This window comes from Pleurodeles waltl, chromosome 3_1, assembly GCF_031143425.1.
Source record: "Pleurodeles waltl isolate 20211129_DDA chromosome 3_1, aPleWal1.hap1.20221129, whole genome shotgun sequence".
Classification (NCBI taxonomy): Eukaryota; Metazoa; Chordata; class Amphibia; order Caudata; family Salamandridae; genus Pleurodeles; species Pleurodeles waltl.
Genome location: NC_090440.1, coordinates 181,866,810 through 181,887,837, shown reverse-complemented (window position 1 = coordinate 181,887,837; position 21,028 = coordinate 181,866,810). Strand labels below are relative to the sequence as shown.

At 43.7% G+C, this 21,028-nt stretch overlaps 1 protein-coding gene across 2 annotated transcripts in view; it reads left to right on the top strand.

The window, feature by feature from the left end:
* LOC138283907 (myosin-2 heavy chain-like) overlaps positions 1–21,028 on the top strand; it is a 212,936-nt gene that overhangs the window by 136,338 nt on the left and 55,570 nt on the right. For both annotated transcript variants that reach the window (XM_069222124.1, XM_069222123.1), the window contains exons 17-20: positions 333–441; positions 6,543–6,584; positions 11,932–12,063; positions 14,915–14,988. In XM_069222124.1, the coding sequence (XP_069078225.1) occupies positions 333–441; positions 6,543–6,584; positions 11,932–12,063; positions 14,915–14,988 (357 nt within the window). The remainder of the gene's footprint in view (positions 1–332; positions 442–6,542; positions 6,585–11,931; positions 12,064–14,914; positions 14,989–21,028) is intronic.

Sequence of the window (21,028 nt, the reverse complement as noted above, 5' to 3'; positions counted from 1 at the left end):
GTTTGAGGGATTTGACTGTCATCAGAATGGTAGTCGGACACACACAGTCTTTGTGAGAGTTCCACAACTGGCTCCAAATGGACCAGGCTGCTGCAGCAGAACATGCCAGAGAGCTCTTCTAGTCATTCTAATCACTTAGGTGCAAGGAAAGTTTATGCTAAATCTGTGTCCGCAAATTAAATCCATAGCGTTCCCAGGCATGCAGATAAGGTCATTCTGAGCTGCTTTTCTCCTGCCCAGAAGCGGCAGCTAGCATCCCGCTGAGCTTGAATGTTGTTCTAAGATAAGTTCAGTTCTCATAGAGGGTTTTTCTCTCCATGTTTACTTGTTAGTTTTGGATCTCGAGACAGATCTGAAGAAATGGAGCGCCTCCAGCAGCAGCTTGTAAAGGAAAGACGGGCCACTCAGGAAAAAGAGGAGATGATCTGGACTCTAAAGGAGGTGAGGAGCAGCTGAAGCATTCAGGAACATTGCACGCCTTCAGGCCATGCACCGGTCACATATTGCCAAAGCAGAACTTACATGAAATCAGCATCCTTAAATTCACTACTTTCTAGGTATGCGTGAGCCTCTTAGCAGTTGCTTGTCCATGAATGCCTTTTAAATTCTAAAGGTATTTTCCTTTCATGTGACTGTATGTGATACCCCTATAACTATCTTAACTAGCTCCATATCTTCCTTTGCTACCTTTATAATTAGGAAATCATTTGTCAATGATAGGGCTCAAGAGCAGTCAGTGTAGTTAGACTGACCACGCCACCATGTAGCCCCTCAAATTCTTAATGCACATGCAGGCAAGAGTGAGAGCATAAGCAATAATGAAGCTACCTAACTGGGATGCAATCTCTCCCAGTAAAGATTTTTGTATTCTATTAAAGCCACAGAGGCAAAGATTATGACAAGTCTTCTTTATTACTAAATCTCCTGCAGCAAAGATAAACAAGTGTACATACCATGAATTAATATACCCATTTCTGGGGAGCAGTAAACCTCCTTTTCTTTGTAGCCAAAGATAATCTTCATAAACTTGTAAGAACTTGCTTGAAATCAAACAGTTTGTTGAAATTTGAAAGGAATGATGAATACAAAGGTCTGACTTAGAAAACAGAGAGTGCAGGACTGATTTGTTAGAACCTCCTCTATGGTATGAAATTATGTTGAATTCAGACTGGAAAATAAAATAATATTTGTGATAGAGGGAAGAGGTGGTAGGGATAATCTTTGCCTGTGTATCTTTAACAGAATCCAAACATGCTGTCACTTTAGTTGGGACATTTCCATTCTACTACAAGACTATAGACTCAATGAATGGAAAATGAGAAATTTGTTTGAAATAGAATGCTCTAAATGCAAATCAGCTGCTTTAGGTATATCCTCCAAGCAGCCAGCTGAAATGCATGCTTTGGATGCCACAGCCCTTCTGACAGAATGGGTGCCAAAAAGAGAAATATCAATGCCAACTCCAGTCATAACCCATCTGAGCTATCTTGCCAAAGTAGAAGGGGAAACAGATAGGATAGTAACAACTGAGGAGTATGAGGAAGAAGAAATGCAGAATTTTGGTTTCCATAATATCGTAACAAAAAACAACAGAAAAATGTATGCGGTCATGAAAAGCTGGATAGCACATTGAGGATGAGATTGTCCTAGTTGCTCCGTGATATAGAAAGTAACTCTTTAAAGAGAAATGGATCTGTTACCTACATCAAAGGCTCTTACATCCAAAACTCTTTCAAATGATAATAATCAGAGAAGCATGGTTAATTTTGCTGATAGTTGTTTATGTGAAATGAACTCGTTACTTGGCCAAGAGAAACAGACCTAATTCTACCTTAACATCCCACAAAGTTGAGTATTTTGGTAGAATTTTAAGGTGAATTGACTATAAAGCCCCACAGACTCTGAATTGTTTTTCCACTGGCTCCCCTTTGAATAAGATATGACCTGCAGAAATAGCTGATCTATACAAACTGGCCATTCTACAAGCCTTCCCTAACACAACACGAGATACCAAAAAGAATTATAGATGGGTAGCACTGAATTAAGGGGATGCTTTTTCATGAGGGGTTCTGAAGGACATCTAATAGACAATGAGAGCAAAGTTCGAGTTGTCTGAGATATCACTGAGAACCCCAAGGTGAAGAACATCCCCGCAATTTACTTTTTACCCAAGTGTAATTTTATGATATGTATGACCCCCAAAATGATCCGCCCCTGCTTTAAAGAGCTACGCAGAAGCAAAGGAGTAATGGGGAGAAATAAATTACATGGTCTCTCCTCCCTGACCCAAGTGTGAACAAAATACCTTACCTGCCATGCTTAATCAATCAGTCAATCACTGAGTCTTCTACAGCACAAGCTTGTCACACCGGGGGCTCTGTAGGCGCTGGGGGGTCTGGGGTGCTGCAGGCCTCTTCTGGCTGGTGCTGGCGGCCAAAGAGCCAAGTTTTGAGCTGCTTTCTGAAGTCCTTCAGGGAAGGGGATGGGCACAGGTGTAGGGTTAGGTCTATTCAGGATCTGGCAGTGAAGTGGGAGAAGGAGCAGCCTCTGTAGTGTTAGAGCAGGTGATTTGGGCATGGGCAAGGAAAGCTGAGCGGAGGACTCTGGTTGGTTGGTGGAAGGTGAGGCGTTTGTTGTTGTAGGTGTGTCTGGCGTTGTGGAGGGCATTGTACACATGCGTGAGGAGCTTGAAGAGACATCTTTGCTGTATGGGGAGCCCGTGGAGGGCCCAGAGGTGGGGGGTGATGCTGGTTCTTCTGGGGAGGTCGAGGACGAGTCTTGCTGTCATGTTTTGGATGGTCTGAAGGTGGTTCATGAGCTGTTTTGTGGTTTTTGCATAGAGCGAGTTGTCGTAGTTAAGTCGGCTGAAGATGAGGGCCTGGGTGACTGTTTTCCTGGTAGAGATGGGGATCCATTGGAAGATCTTGCAGAGCATGCGGAGGATGTGAAGCAGGCAGAGGTGACGGTGTTGATCTGTTGCTTCATGGTCAGTTGGGTGTCTAGGATGATCCTGAGGTTGTGTGCGTGTTCGGTGAGTGTGGGTGGGGGACCGAGGGCGGCAGGCCACCACATGTTGTCCCAGGGGGAGGGCATGTTCCTGAAGATGAGGATTTCCATTTAGTCTGAATTTTGCTTGAGGCAATTGGTCCTCATCCAGGCGGCTATGTCAGTCATAGTGTTTTGGAAGTTAGTTTGTGTGGTGGCTGTGTCGTATTTGAGGGATATGATGAGCTGGGTGTCATTGGCGTAGGAGACGATGTTGAGTCCGTGGGTGCGTGTGTTGTCTGCCAGTGAAGTCATATAGATATTGAAGAGGGTGGGGCTGAGGGAGGAGCCCTGGGGGACGCCACAGATGATGTCTTTTGGTGCGGAGATGTAGAGAGGGAAGAGGATCTGCTATGTTCGGCCAGAGAGGAAAGAGGAGACCCAGCTGAGTGCATTGTCTTGGATGCCAATGCTATGGTGTCTGATGATGAGAGTGTGGTGTGAGACGGTGTTGAAGGCTGCCGATAAGTCAAGGAGGATGAGGGCCACTGTTGCCCTTAGGTCCAAGAGGCACATGATGTCATCGGTAGCTGTGTTCAATGCAATTTCGGTGCTGTGATTGGACCGGAAGCTGAAGTAGTCCATGAGCTGGTGGTTGATGGCGTTTTTCTAGACTTTGGCATGGAATGGGAGGATCAAGATGGGGCGGTAGTTTTTGAGCTTGCTGGGGTTGGCGGAATGTTTCTCTTCAGGAGAAGATTGACTTTGGCGTGCTTCCAGATACCGGGGAAGGTTGCTGTGGCAATGGAGGTGTTGAGCAGTTCTGAGAGGGGGCACCAATTGTTTCTCCTCCCAGGTTGTAGCAGCAGTACTGGCAGGGGTCTGTGGGGGATCCAGAGTGGATGGAGGCCATGATGGACATGGTGTCTTCAGTGGATAGCTGCTTCCATTTGGTGATCATGTGGAGGGGCGGGGAGTGGTGGGATTGGGTGCAGGGTTGGTCGGGGTTGATGGGCTTGGTGTCAAAGTTGGTGTAGATGTATGTGATCTTGTGGTGAAAGTAGTCCAATAGTGTGTCGCAGAGGGCTTGGGAGGAGTAAATCATGTTCTCTGTGACAGCGGGCAGGAGAATTCTCTGATGATGCTGATGAGTTACCTGGTACGGTTGATGTTGGCCTCAATACGGGAGGTAAGTGCTTCTTTCTTGATCTCTCTGAGTCTGTGGTGGTATCTTTTGGGTGCAGCCCTGAAGAGTCGTGGTCAGTGGTGGGCTTGTTGGAGCACGAGTTTCTTTCTAGTTTCCTGCAATGTCATTTGAGGGTCAGAAGTTCTGGGGTGAACCATTGGCTTGCTTGGTTGACTTGCTGCTGGTGGTTCTCTTCAGCGGGGCAATGGTGTCGGCAGCTGAGGAGATCCAGTTGGAGAAGTTTTGCACAAAGTGTTCGAGGGTGTCTGCGGAGATGGGTATAGCTTCTTTGAGGGCGGCGATCCATGGTATTCCAGTGACTTTGCTCCATTTGCAGCGAGGAAGATTGAGGGGTCATATAGGGGCTCCAGGCAGTCCCTCGAGGGTGAAGTGGACGATGTTGTGGTCGGTCCATGCTACCTTGGAAATGTGGGAGATTTTGTCGCTGTTGCCGGAGGAGAAAATGGGAAATAGTGTGTGTCCCGGATTGTGCGTGGGGTCGGTGACCAGCTGAGAGAGGCCGATGATGCGCATGTTTTCGAGGAGTGAGGTGGAGTTGGCGTCCAGGTCTTCCAGGTAGAAGTTCAGATCCCCCAGGAAGATGTAGTGGTTGGAGTCGATAGTAAGGGGGGGCAATGAAGTCTGGGATGGAGTTGCAGAAGCTGTGGTAGAGGCCAAGCACTCTGTAGGCGAGGGTTCCGCTGATGGTGGTTTTGGCATCAGGTTTGATCTGGAAGTTGAGGTGCTCCATAATCGGTATTTTGTCTTCGTCCGAGGCGGTGCATTGGAGGGAGTCCTTGTTGATGATGGTGATCCCTCCGCTGTGCCTGTTGGGGTGGTCACAGTGGATCATCTTGTATCCAGGGGGTGCGGCAGTGGCGATGTCTGGGGCAGAAGCGGGGTGAGACTATTTTCAGTGCTGAACATAATGTTGGTTGCAAGGGTGGTGATGGTGTCCTAGATTTCTATGGCATGCTTGCAAAGGGATTAGACGTTGAGTAGTATGCAGTGGAGTTGAGGTTTGTTGCTGGCGGTCTGCTGGGTGGAGATTATGGTGGTTTCAACGTTGCAGGACAAATGACAGTTGCGGCAGCAGAAGGGGCTCTTGGCAGCATAAGGCGAGGCAGTGCTGTTGCTGGAGTTCTTGTTCTTAGGCCTGAGGTTCTTGATCTCGTTGGAGGAGTACCAATGCCGAGTTGCAGTTACAGGGCCATTAAGTAGGTCCTGGGGGGTGAGGTGCAGGAGGGGGTAGGAGGAGCAAGCTGGGAAAAATGTCAGCGGGACACGGGGGCCTGAGCAGGGGTAAAACAAGCGGGCAAACAGGAAAAATAAAAAGGAACAGTGCAGGGAGGGGGTGTCTGAAGTAGGCAGTAGCAGCAAAATAGGTGCAGAGACACCAGAGACACTCTGCTGTAGCGCTATGCAGCACTTAGCAGCAGTACAATGGGGAGCTGGAGGGGCCTGCTCAATGGGGGTCGCGCGGCGACTGCATTTAAGTAGGTCCTGGGGGGATGTGAGAGAGCAGGGGGAGCAAGGTGGGAAAAACGGCAAGGGGATGTGGGGAGCCTGAGCAGGGGCAAACAGGAAAAAAAGAAAGTGGTGCCAGGGAGAGGTAGAGGGGCCTGCTTCCTTGAGTTCCTTCTCCGTTCTATAGCTGTGCTTTCTGCTTCAATTCAAAGCAGCCAAGCAGTGCTGCAGTGACAGGCTCTCTGAAAACCCAACCAGCTTGGCCTGGAAGGCCATTGTGATGTAGCAACAGTGGATAGTGAGTTTTGTTAACAACGGTTTCTAGTCATAGCAGTGAGTTACCAGATTTAGGGCTTGATTACAACTTTGGAGGAGGTGTTAATCCGTCCCAAAAGTGACGGTAAAGTGACGGATATACCACCAGCCGTATTACGAGTCCATCATATCCTATGGAACTCGTAATACGGCTGGTGGTATATCCGTCACATTTGGGACGGATTAACACCTCCTCCAAAGTTGTAATCAGGCCCTTAGAAACGGAAATAAACAGAAAGGCTCTCAGTTAGAGTCATACATAACAAAGTAATATTCACCATTTAGGACAAACACAGAGCCCTGCTTCGTTCACACAGACTGTTTGGTTTACAAGGGAGTTAAGTTTCTGAGAATGTAGCCCTTACTCCATATTGTATTGCATTCTGTAAAGTAAGGATCAAAACAACACAGGAAAAAAGAAGAGGTAGGTACACTGATGTGAAGTAATAAGCAAATAAGAGTCACATTTTCCAGGAGCAAACAGGATTTCCTCTTCTTATTTGTTTAAACTCCCTCTAATTAATGTAGAAAGTTCAGAATGCAGCTGTCCTGTAATCAGAGGTATTTCTTGTCATTTTTCTATATGCAGGAAATAGAAGAGTTACGACATAAGAAGCCTGTCGAAATCAAGGTGGGTGATCAAAGTATATTGAGCACAATTGAGAAAACAGGGTAGTCATTGGGTCATGTTATGTAAACTCTGCACTGGTGCAAGAAACAGAACAAATCACTTTAGATTATAATGAAAGAGAAAATAAAGCATATAGATTACCCACAGTGCACATTACATAATTTTATATAAAGTATTTTGCAGCAAAACAAATCCTGAGCGGGATTAATGTGGAGCCTTGTCAAAAATTATAGGACACTAATTTTGCTTAGAACGTTTATGTGCGGAAGGTTTTTAAACATAATGAGTGCATTTTCCTAAAAAAGAGGAAATTCTTTTGACACTTTTATTGATGCTTACGTCTTAAATATTTAGCACATTTATTTTGCCTCTAATGAAGCCCAATTTTCCTTCTTTGAAAATCAAAAAATCATAATGCATCCATAATAAAAATATAGAAAAACAGTTTGAAATTTTTACTTCGGGTGAAATCCTATTTATTCTATTTTATATCATGCCACAGCAAAATCTGTGCTGCACAGCGAAATGGCATGTGGCTGCTCTTCTCACAATACATAATCCAATGGTACTTATAAAGCGCACAGCTGCCAAACTCAGGCCTCCCAGCATTGCAAGCAAGAATAATAAATCAACAGCATTAACACTTACTGACAAAAAAAGCCACGTCTTAAATTGTTTTCTGATCTGGGCTTCGGTAGAGGTTCTACAAAGAAAGAGAGGTGATTCGGCTTTGGACACTATTTATAAATCTAGTGTTCAATTAATCTTTTCTTCCTTGCTTTTGAGAGGTGAGGAGACATATATCAAATTATTCAAATTAATTACAGTGTAACTCAGTGAACCACACATTGCATCCCAGAGAGCAAATTAAAGTTCAAAGGGCCTAAATTAATCTCAAAACTATTCTATAGATGTACGGAATCACCAAAGGAGAATTAAAGCGTTGCACAACATTGAATTTAATCAGCACATGCAGAACCAATATTTCAATAGCGATAATGCAGAAAATCAGAAAGTGTCTGATGCTTAAAATCCAATATCAAGTTCTCCTGCCTAACCATTGAATCTAGATTCCTAACTATTCTAAATACTAAAAGGATTTCAGAGAAAGGGTCAGCATAACAGAACTTCTGTAGACGTTTCTGTCAAGAGAGGCGAGAGTAGCATGAAGCGTCTTAGGAAATAAAGTGTGAGGTGTGTACCTCAGACAGGTCTGCTCTGATCAAGGGGTATCCGAAACTACCACTAGGTAAACCACACTTAAATTTCAATTCTTTTAGAGACTGACATGATCGTCAAAACTTTCTACTGAAAAACGAGGTTACAAATCATACCTTTTTATTGGCATCTTAGTCCTTTCATGTTATCTGGATTCAACCTTGGCGCATCCTCACACTCAGGAATTTTAGAAGAGTTACAGTTGCCAACTCAGGATACTCCCTCAGTCCTTGTAATACTCCTTCTCTGGCTCCGTTAACTCTCCTTTACAATGGGCTCCTTATTAACCTCAAGACTCGTATCATGACTCCTGCAGCTTAGGAAAATATGCAATAAAGCAAGCTTTCACGTTGAATGTTAGAACTGCAAAAACTCAGGCTTTCATTCCAGCCAAGCTAAAATAAACACAAACACACTTTTAGTTTCAGTGATTTCCACATGTTTCTCATGGTGAATATAAAGTGATTGAAGAGATAGTATTTCTAAAATACTGTAAAATAAACATTTTTGCAAAACGATGATTAAATGTGGTTTACATGAAAAGCTATATTCACATATACACTTTACTTCTATGCATTTCAGTGCACCACGTTATATGAAAAGCCATTTTTACACGTTTACATAGGAAAAGAATCACTCCTTTATTTCACGATTTATGAGACATAGTGGCACAGACAAGTTATGCTCTTTCAAAGGCAACTCATTTCCTGCATTGGTAGACAGATAAGTGAAAGAGCGGCAACCCCTAGACTTAAGAGGAAATCTGGGGGTTGTCAGCAGCAATGCCTCCTTTGATCGAAGGGAGTGAACAGGTGTATAGGGACAGAGCCTCCTACAAAGATACTTCAGAGCCTCCCCATGAAGTGCGCAGAAAGCAAGCACCAGTTCCTTAGAAATTATCTGCTGAATAGGAAACCAGTGTAATTATTTGAGATGGCCAGCTGTTGAGTGGTGCCTAGGGACCTCCAGTATTCATCTAGAGGTGACATTTTGAACTACCTGCAAATGTTTAATCAGATAGGTAAGTAGACACAAACATATTTAATTTGCCTAGTCCAATCTGGAGATAATAGCCGCATAAACAATAGTTTCCCTGCTAGGGAAGTGATGTGTGGACAAAACAAAAGCTTGTCATCAAATTTACCCCAATTTCTTTTACCACCAATGCCGGGGTTATGACTGGGCCTAGTTCAGATGGCCACAAGTCATTAGACCAACCTGTAGCCTTGTATCCAAAAATGAGTATCTCCATTGTAGAAGAGTTGCAACACAGACTGATCTGGTTCATTCACTCCACCAACTTCAGTATACAGTACATGAAAATCTCCTGCCATATTCCGGACTATCCCCTAGTGAAAAAAGAAGTTGTCACCCGCCTAGGAGACAGCCCAAATATCGAAGACTTCGAAAATGGAGGCCAAAGATGACATGTCTACAGTAAAAAAAGAGTGAGACTCAGTAACTTACTCATAAAGTATCAGAGTAAAGCAAATTTGAATTACTCTTTAACACAAATGGAATCTCCCAGGAACCTATCCTGCCCTAATGCATTTGAGAGTAAAACCCCATCAAGATCACCTCAACCTACTGACAACTGCTAAGTATGTAAAAACTCACTTTCAAAACTAATTATTCTCAGTTGTGTGGCTGCATGCTCTACTTCCTGATAGCAACGTTCTCCATTACATTCTCATTAAAAATGGATTCTTCCTTACTCTATATTAACACCTATATTTTGATATAGCCACTTTTTATTGATCTCTCTTTACTGCAGTTTGGAGCCTAAAATGAGATGACTTAGTATCAATTCTAAATGTTTTTACTGTAGAGGGCAGGTGGATTACTGTTTCCTCTGGTTTCAAAACCTGAAAGAAGGTGGTGAATTTATGGAGAAAGACACAAAGGGGTTGGTCTCAATCTGTCATATCAGTAGATGCGCTACTAAAATATAGTAGTCGGAAAATCTGACACAAATATTTTAAAAAACTATAGGGGCAGATTTACAAGCCCTTAGCATATATATATATTTTTTTTTACGATGATGTGGCGTTAGGAAGGTTTTTTTCTGCGCCCTATTTACAGATTGGGGCAGTGCTCGCATTGCACCTCTTTGCACCCCCTTGCGCTATGTTATGCCCGCGCCAGGCATAATGGGGCAGATTTACATGCCCCAGCACCTTCATGCGTCACATTAGCATAATTTTTTTATGCTAATGTGGCTTTAGGAAGGCTTTTTTGCTGTGCCGTATTTACAAAGTGGCACAAAGCTCGAATTGCGCCACTTTGCACCCCCTTCCGCCACAATATGCCTGCACCAGGCATAATGTATGCATGGGGGCGTTTCGGCACTAGGAGGCCCACAAAAATAACGCAGTGAAATGTACAAGATTTCAGTGTGAAATTTTTTGCATACTTTTTAATGCCTGCTCAAAGCAGGCGTTAAAATGATGTACCAATAGAAACCTACGGCCTCCTTGCACTTTGCCGCACTAGCTTCAAAATGTCTGATGGTAGTGCAGCAAAGTGCCACAAAAGCATAAAAAATTTAGTTGCTTTTTTCCTAATGACTGCCATTACGCCGCACCCATGGTGTCGTTTGGTGGAGCAGGGGCGATGCAAGAAAACTGGCGCATCTGCACTGATGTGCCAGTTTCTTGTAAATACGACCCATTGTGTCCTAAATATGAGTTGCAAAGAATAGAATAAAAAAGCAGAAAATGTACACCTAATAGAACAATATTTTTGTAAAAGATATTTAGGACTTGCTATTTATGCCAAACTGTATTTCTGACATGCAATTATCCCAAAACGTTTCCATCTGAGTGTCTGATTAAATGGACAGCTTGGGCACAGCTTCCCCTTTGCGAACCAGATATTGAGGTGTTGGTATCTAATCCATGGCTTGTGACCACAATTGCTGTCATAAACCACGGATACATTGCAATCCAAATGGTAGATAGGAGTCAGAAGCCCATATCACATCCCCTTCCATTTGTGATTCAGATTTGGGTCAGCTCGCTTCAGCCATTGGCTTTCATGTGTTTCTCACGGTTTGCCAATGCTCAGATGGGCTGCCCATCATACTCATGGTATTTTGCTGCCAGTTACATTTTTGTTTTCCCATAACATCAGTGTAGCTTGTATTTGAGACACCGTGTGTTTGTTGATATATTTACATTGCTTGCACAAAAGCATTTTAAGTGTTGACTTACAGCTTTTTGTTCAAGACGTGCATACTCTCTGCATACCTTAGGCTGGCATTTAGAAAGTGCTGTTCAACAAATCACCCTTACATGCTCATTTGTATTGCTGTACTGCCATGAGATCATAATATGTTTATAGTATTTTTTGTTCACAAAGTAAAGGCCTTCCTAGAAATGCAATATAAATATTGGACTTTTGTCAAAAGTATCTACTATGAAGTAGTTTTCAGTAAATGCATTTATATTTACCTCTTACAATGCAATCTTTTTCTTACCATGCAACTCCTTTTCATAACGCGTGCATATTTACTCTCCTCATGCTTCAGCAAAGAGGCCTATACCAGTATGCACCAGTATTCATATTGTTGTAGCCCAAGATGGTTGGGTAACTATGACATTTTGTTGTTACTACAGCTGGGACCGACACCTACAGTGTTGAGCAAGTGTTAGCAAACACTTTCCCTCAAAAAATGGCAGACCTGTTTGCTTTGTCAATGATTATTTACTTTGCACTTTCTGTCACACTGGTGGAATGGCGGGAGTAGCACTGTTTTTGCTGCAGAGGGATGGCAGGCAGACAAAATGGCAGGCATTGTCTTTTGCCTGTATTGGTGGCAGGCAGATGGAATGATGGAACATCTTTCTTTTTGGTTGTTTGTTACCAGACGAATGATTTCAGTGACCTTTGTTGCATTCTGATGACTTTCTGCTGAGGAATGACAGAGTTCCTATTGTTGTACATTGACTGGCAGGCTGATGAATAAACAGGTGGTTTTGCAGTTTCGTTGTCTGAAGGCTGACAGGTTATTGGCATATTATTTTTTTGTTCTGTTTTGATGCATGTTGTCAGACATGGAGTATCAGACACTGCTCATTTTGCCTCATGGAGCCTTATGGAAATGTTGATTGGTTCCTTTGTGCTTCAGGCCTCCCTGGAAGAAGTAGACACGGAGCTGGTCTCGGTGCGCGGGGAGCTTCAGAAGGTCTGGAACATGCTCAAGACCCGTGACTCCAAGTTGGAGGAGCAGCACCAGGAGCTTGCTTCCGCCAGGGACCAGGTGCGCAGATCTGTACCTAGTGATGTCAGAATACTGCCTGAAGATGGGCAGATTGAAAGGCCATAGCAATTGTGTTCATATAAACTTCAGAAGAGCAGTGACTGCATTGCACCGATTTTGTATTCTTTCTCCTTTTTCTTCATCTATTTATACACAAATCTTTATTTCCTGCAATTGACCTGCTGGCTACAAATGTCACTTTCCTCCAGTAGAGTAACAAGGCTTCCAATTTCTTGGGTGCAAGCAAGGACAATAGCCCCTGGGACTGCTGTTAGGGTAGTAAAACCATCAATTAACAGGGTCCAATGGGCCCCTCAGCACTCTGGGCCCTGATGCCACTGCACCTACTGTACCAATGTTAGCTATGCCTCTTCCCGCTGTTAAAATGATACGTGCCACAGAGAGAAAAGGAGACCACTAACCAATGCAACAAAATGGATGATGAGTAGACCACACAAATTATTTTTAAACAAAGCCAAGAAAGAAAAGGCATAAAATACATAGCACCACGAGCTATATCATAAAGGCTGTGGTGTAAATACCACCCCATGTTAAGGTTGAGTTTGGATTTACGAGGCCCCTTTGAGTTGATGTCCACCTAGGCCACAGTGTTGGAAAAGGTGATGTTGGAAAAAGAGATGTTGTAAGGGTGTATACTTTAAAGGAAAGGAAGAGGAGATAGGTGGGACAGATGGATGGGAGGACAGGCCAATCGATAGACGGACACATGAATGGATGGATGTGACAGACAGATGGATGGAAGGACAGCAGGGGCGGCTCCTCCATTAGGGCGGAGGAGCGTCGAACTCCCCCCTCCCCCGATTGCAGCGCAACAGCAAAACCTTTACAAGGAAACAATAATAAACAATGTTTCTTATCATTTCCTTGTAAAGGGGTGGGGCACGGGGGTGACAAGTGTGAGAGGGAGTGCACAGCACTCCCCCTCAGAGCGCATGTGTGTTTGGCCGGCCGTCTCGGGCCAAGCAAACACACATGCGCAGATTTGCTGAGCTGCACATAGTTGCTGGGCTGGAGAGAGCCTGCACAGGCTCCCAGTCTGCCTGGGAGCGCCCTGGCTCGGTGCTCCCAGCCAATCCTGACCTGTGCCTGCAGCATACTGAGGAGATGGAGGAGTGGCGGCAGAGCACGGTGTTCAGGTAAGTTTATTTATTTTCATTTTTTTATTTTATTAATATTTTGCCCTCCGCCGTTCCCCTGCTCCCCCGCGTGCGCTTCCCCCCCCTCCTTTAACACCCATGAGCCGCGACTGAAGGACAGATGAACAGGTGGTCAAACACATGACTGGATGGAGGGACACACAGACAGAAGGATGGACAGACTGATGGGTGGGTGGATTGCAAGGTTTAAAAAAATATGAAAGCTAAATAAGAGGGATGGATATATGAACAGAAGCGTGGATTTATGAAGGCATTGAAAGGGTGAAAAAATAGAGAGAATGGAGTTGCATTATTATGTGATTGGAAACGGGGATTAAATGCCACCCCGCACCAAAAAATTACACCCAGCTCAAAATGCTAGATAACACTCCCTCAGTACTCTAGGACGACTGACCTCAAACAAGGAATGTAACCCAGAGTAATTACTGCTGACATAATAAGTCAATAATTCTGTCGACCATTTTCACATGTTTTTTCTCATTAAAACAGCCTAAGTGCAATATGTATGCCCAGACAGTGCCATAGTACACACCCTATACCCACTGAAACTGAAACCCATCTGGGGTTGATTGTGATTCTCATCTGAGGAGACATGACCCAGATGTCTAAGCTGGACCTTTCTTAGTGGAATATGTTCAAAGCTGAATTGTATATGGTCTGTTTCTGATGGTAATTACAAAGTGACTAAAAAGTATAGACTCGAATGCAGCCCAGAGCAGTCACCAGTGGCTGAGGCTATTTCTAGCTTTCCCCAATCATATTTTAAGGTCAAGTGTGCAAGCGCTCAGGCCTGTTGTAATCTATCTGTGGGCTTTTAACCACGCCCACTGCACGCCCATCACTATCGCTCGTTCATGGGCTTGCCTTTCCAAAATCCTTTGTTATCATTGGTAAATGCTTTGTGTCTGTCCCTCCTTGTGGCAGTTTTATTACCGCCTTGGCCATCGACCCTGTTACATGGATAAATTCACTTTTGCCAACACGTTTGACTTAGAGCAAACTTATTTTTCCTTTTGTGTCTCTACTTCGCGCTCAAGCTCATGGCCGCTGTGTCGCTTTGAATCAGCTTGCTTATGGCAACCGTTTTACTTTTCATATTCAATTTATGTGGCAAAAAAAGTCCAGTTAGGAATTTACAGCGCTAATAGCTCTAACCCGAGCAAAAGCAAGACCCATTGCATTGCAAATTCTTGTTTATTATTCTCAGTGAGACGCTCTAAGTACAATGCGTGTGACTTCCCTGATGATTGCTTCTGCTCTAGGTCAAAGGGATGTGGCCTAGAAGAGCTTGTGACAGACTGTACCTATTAAAGGAGAACCAAAGCTGATTTGCACGATTGACTCCTGCTTGTAGCTGCATAGTCACCCCAATAAGAAAGAGACTGGAATCCAGCCCAAAATAATACCATTGGCTGAGATTCATTGAAGCATTCCATCTATTACCGTTTTGTTTTTCTGAGTAAGCAAGCTTGCATTGACAATGTGATTGCTGCAGTGGGCATAGCTACCTCTGTTTTTTCTAAGTGGCATCTATGTTCGGATGGCTTGACTGGGAAAGAACAACCCATCATTAGATTGAGTGGATCCACAGACTTGTTCATGTGTTAACAAGAAGTCAGCAGTGTGGAAAAAGAAAGACACAAACAATTAACCACTTTTCTTTGTTTCTCCAGTACACAGAATGCAGCACTGAGAAAATGAGACTGGAGCAGCTTGTGGAATCACTGGAACGCCAGCTCAAAGAGAAGTAAGACCCCTAACAGGCAGTCTATTTACAGGTGAAGTTTGTGTTGTGGTTCACACTCTTTCATATCTGGAGGGTGTATCTGATCTCCTGGTCTTTAGTCTTCTTAACTGATTCAAAGTTTGAAAAATCAATAGGTAGTGTAAATTATAAAGCCCAATTTTAATGACCAGGAAAACATCCAATAAGATAGGTGTCAGAAAGAGGATTGTTAATTTGAGAGGCTACTCCTACCAACAAAATACATACACTCTGCTTAGGTCACAACACAATTCTTGATGAATTGCTGCTTGTATGCATAGGCGTTTGGGCAGGTGGGTAGGTTTGTGATCCCCAAGGTGCTTATACGAAGAACCAGACATGAGAAAGAGGCTCTGATGGGTTGAGGGAGATCATTCCAAGTGTTCGGTGCAATGTAGGAGAATGAGCGACCTCCAGTTTTGATTTGCGGATACGGGGAATGTGTGCAAGTGAAGGTGAGGCAGAAAGTAGGTGTTTGGTAGGTTGGCGGATGTGATGGTGGTGTTGATGATGTGGTTTAGGGTGGTGCTGATTGGTGATGTTCCCCGAATGTAGATGTGGTGGGGGCATGCGCCCATCTATAACCTGGGAACATTACCAATAATTACCACTGTGACCCACATAATCAACACCTCCATCATGTCTGCCACTTTCCCAGATGGATGGAAACTTGCAGAAACCAATGCCCTCATCAAGAAGCCCACAGCTGACCAAATCAACTGAGCAACTTCTGACCCATCTACCTGCTTTCCTATCCAGCCAAAGTGCTTGAGAAGGCCATCAACAAGCAACTCATAACCCACCTCAAACTTCACCATCTGCTAGACAACACTCAGTCAGGATTCAGAAAGAACCAAAGCCCTGAAACAGCACTTATTACGGCCACCGATAACATTCAAATCATCCTGAACCAAGAGGAAACAGCAGCCCTCATCCTGCTCTACCTCTCTGTGGCCTGCAACACTGTCTCCCAATAACACTCTAATCAGAAGAATCCACAAGATTTTCATTCAAGGATCTGCTCTCAAGTGGATCTGTTCCTTCCTCGCAGAAAGAACCCAACGGGTCAGGCACCACCCTTCACATCAGACACCAAGAAATTGATATGCGGAGACCCATAAGGATTATCCCTCAGCCCCACCCTTTTCAGCATATACATGACACCACTCACCAAAATCATCTGATCATAAGACATCAACATCATCTCCTATGCCGATGACACCTAACTCATCCTCTCCATGATGGACAAAACAACCACCACCGGAACCAATTTCACCAACTGCATGATCATGGTAGCAGACTGGATGCAAATCAGCTGTCTGGAGTTCAAATCTTACAAGGCGGAAATACTGGTCTTCAGCAACAAGATCTCCCCATGGTACTTCGGCTGGTGGCAGTTGGAGCTAGGACCAATACCCACTGACCATGAAAGAAATCTAGGGAACATCCTGGATGACAAGCTCAACATGACGGCTCAAGTCAACACAGTGTGCACCTCCTGCTTCCACATCCTACAAATGCTGCAAATAAATATTCAAATGGTTGCCTCAGAACACCAGACGGACCGTCACACTGGCACTCATCGCCAGCACGCTGGACTAGAGCAACAATCTCTGCGGGAATCTCTAGACAACTCCTACACAGACTCCAAGCCATTGAGAACACTGCTGCAAGGATCATACTCGACCTTCCATGCTGCAACCACATCACCCTGTACCTTAGGAAGTCTCACTTGCTCCCCATTCACAAGCACAGCCAATTCAAAGTTGTTATACACACATACAAAGCCCTACACAACGCAGGGCCAGAATACCTGAACAGCCACATACACTTTCAACAACCTACCAGACACCTATGCTCTGCCTCACTCTCACTCTCACATATTCCTCGCTTTCGCAAAATCAAAACTGGAGGTTGCTCATTCTCCTACATCACACCCAACACATGGAACGACCTCCCTCAATACATCAGAGCCTCCTCCTCACTTCTTGAGTACGGCAAGAAGCTGAAGACCTGGCTCTTCATATAAGCACCTTGAGGACCACAAACCACACAGCTGCCCAAATGCCTGAGTACCCTCTTGGGTGATTAGTGCGCTATACAAATCAGTATGACATAACGTGACATAACAAGAATCTCTTTGGGGAGGAGATGTGGCCTACCAATGAAAGCTGTTCACTTTGGACTTGGGGAACCAGTTTCAAGTCCTGGCATTGGCTCAACATTCTGTGATCCTGGGTAAATCATTTAATGTCCCTGTGCCTTAAAAAAATAACTGACCTTATGTGTAATGTAATTTAGTGCTCACATAAAGGGTTCTACTGAATTATGATCTGTAACTAAAAAGAAGAAAAAGCAACAGCATATGTAATTTTGTAAGAGTTTGCATGCAGTCAGCTGCGTCAACAGCTTTTCTTTTTTCTATAGCCATGCATCACAGCATCAGGAATGCTGTGCAGCATGGCTAAAACCACTGGCAAAGTCAATATGCTCCAAAGGTGAGACTTATTGGCTTGCCAATGCCGATTTTGATATTTAGAGTACTTTCACTCTTATTCCTTTATAGCTGTTTTCTATGTAAGGGATTCATCCCACATCTGCGTCCTTTTTTCCAGTACCCTTGGCATTCTAAAGGTACCCAGGATTTGAGGATTCTCCTGGAAGGCACTGACAAAATAGCCAAAATATAGTTTGTGCTTTGTGTGAAAATTTTTGAAAAAGCACTGTGCAGAAAGTATATGTTTTTTTCTAAAAATTGTATCAATTAACATTTTACTGTGCTAGGATCACCATCTTCCCAGCTTCCAGATACAAGTAATAATAAAAAATAATTTTACCACAGTGTTTTCATTTTTCTAAGAGGTACTCAATTTTTCCTAATTTCTTTTTACCATACTTGCAGTTTGTGGGGAAAGCAGGTATGAAACCCCTGGGTGATGCTGGACACATTTCTGAAAAGTAGATAAAAATACTAATTCAGCAACAGGTCACTTGTAACAATCCCTCGAGGTTTTCCTAAAGGAACTAAAATGTGAAATAAAAGATAATGAAAATAAGAAAAATTAGCCAGTGGTGATGTTTTCATCTGTAATTTGTGTTGTGCTACCCAGTTCACCAAAGCAATGCACCATTACGTCCGTAAGACCTTTCTGGTCACAGGGATATATAGGGTTTGTATAGTCTCCAATAGCACGTGATATCGAGAGCCAACAATTGAACTGCAGCTTACAATGGTTTCTCATTGTGTACTGGCCATGCAGCAATTCATATGGTAAACTGAAATGGATGAAAAATGGATATGAATGGATCCTATGTATTTCTGAAATGTACATAAGATACTGAGCTTAGGACCGGTGGTTATTTGCAAGCCTCTGAATTATTTGGAGTGACCCACTCTGTATCGTGATTCAGAGGGCATTTTGCAAAATGTGCTTTGCCTTGCACACTGGCTTAAAAACGGAAGCCTAAAATGGAGAGAAGCTTTAAATGGTAATAACGAATGTGCTACCATTCTCTTTTCACACGTCTCCCGATAAAAACATGCACATTTGGGATTTGCGGCCATAATAGAAATCACTCCAAAACATGACCAGGAAACATCACCTTTCACCCCTCAAAAGCAAGTGATTTTTTTTTACAATGTGGGTAGATGCAGAATTCCGGGCCTACATCAGCCACCACTGACCAAACCTAGAAAACCCAAACATTTCTACCCCAAAGGCCTTGCAAACCTCAAACATTCCCTAAAAATAAAACCCATTGCATCTGCCGATTGATTATGTGAGTTATAGAGGGAGGACTGAATCACCTCTTGGCACTTCCAGGCTAATAAGGCGACTCCTATGTATTTTATCAATAGGTGTGTCACTTTCTAAGCACTCCTAAGTTTAGGTGACTAAGTAAACGTCGACATATGGAGATAAAGGTATTCACTCAGATTTTCATACTGTGGAAAAGTATGGAAACCAGAATTTGTAATATGATCTCCTTGTCCGAAAGTCAGCAACATTACCACTTCAACACTCCACCCAGGGAAGGTCAGTTGTAGATGTGTTGATGATGTTCATGAGGGAATAGTTATTTGATAAGTTGATTCTGACAAAATCAACCAGCTGCCACATAAAAGGAAAATGTCAAAGTTACTTGCTTACAAGGTCTGTTTCTAATAGTGATGCCTTTCTTGGTCAGAAACTGGATTCTCTCTTGACGCTTGGTGAAACATTGTTCGCATGAATACCATTTTTGTAATGGATGATCTGTTCACTGCCCAGTGCTGCAGCTATGGAAGAGCATTGGACAACTTAACACAGGCAGTCCATTAATTCAGGATAATGGAACATTTCTAGTTTCTTATTCTAAAGACATTTAGAAGTAATTAGAAAACAACCAGAGTACCAAGCACCCCCTTTTTGCACTGTTACCTCTGTAGTGCAAGTTATTTTTTTATTATTATTTTGAAAGTTTAGGGAAAATGGGATACAAATTACAACAATTGTTGACAGTGTTTCTCAAATCACTTATTGCAAAGTTATCTTTACAAAATTAAATCCGGAAAAAGCGTACATGCACACTTTTGTAGAAAGTAATTGTTGACAAACTGTCTGGCACTTTTTTGTGATTTGAATCCATTAGACTTCAAGTCATCCATTTCCAAATATTGCCTACTTTATTAATTCTCTTGAGATCTATCTGCAAAAAATGACGAATATCAACCAGGATAATTAAAGGTTACCGGTCCTTCATGGCCTGTAATGTTGAAGTTATGCAATAAAGTGACAGTTATTGTATCTTCCATCTCTCTCTCTTTCTGACTCTCTGGCATGGTGGAACATGGGTGGTACGGCTGATGGGGCTTGGATAAATTAGCAGGAGAAAAACTTGAATAAGGAGAAATGTGACTAGCTAGTGCTTGAACAGTGGACAGGTGGTTGATGAGTAACCTTATTGTGTTGGCCGATGGCCTGTATTATAGCCAGAGAGCACTGTGCCTGTCTGCATCTCAGAGCACCTTTAAGCAGGTGCACCGGACACAAACAGGAACAGTGCGCCCTATTATAAGTATTACAAGTGTTACAAGTGTCCCCGCTTGATACCATCAGACGTTGACTTGCTGGGGGCAGCGCATTACTGAAAGGTAGATCTGCGAACCGTGGTCCTCTGCACAGGAGGCACCAGTCTGCACTTAAAAGAGGGGACAGAGACAGAAGGGTTGCTTTGAGTGACTTACCTGCTTGCAGGGGAATGTCTAGGGGGTCCATGGGATGCCCTTTTTCTCCTTGCTGGGGTCACTTTCAGGGGGCGCACTGACGGTGTCCTGCCTGTTTACTGCACAGGCGGTATGCCTTCTTATTGCTTCTTTGCATCCATGTCCGTAAGGGGGCGCTGGCGCACAGGCAAAGTATTTCCCTCATTATCATGGGGTCATACACCAACACTAATTAGGGAATGCCCCATGAATACAGCACCTGTGTTCTGTGTGCACCAATGCTATCTGTATTGCAGAAGAAGGTGCACAAGCATCTGTGCCTTCTTGTGTAATACTACAGTGCCTCTGGGGGTGCAAGAATTGGGTGCATGCACCCATTGCTCCCTGAGGGCACTGTTTCTAATGCAGTCCCTAGCAGGTGTTTCCAGGGGAGGGTCAGCAGCGTAGCTCCTGTAAATGGGGTGAACATCCATTGAGTTGCAACTCTGGCTATTCACAAACATTTGCAATGCCTATCTTACACTTATCTGCACATCCAAGTTTACACCGTAGCAGTGGCTGCTGGCAGCTTTAGGAGGGAGGGGGGCGGGCAGGAAGCACACACACACACACACACACATACACACACTCATTCTTTCACACACAGACACGCACGCACGCACATCCATTAACAACACTCATAACATTCAAACATGCACGCACGCACCAAACATTCATTTTAAAAGATCACACACACTCATTCTTTCACACACGCATGCACATCCATTAACACTCAAAACATTCAATTATGCATGCACGCATCAAACATTCATTTCA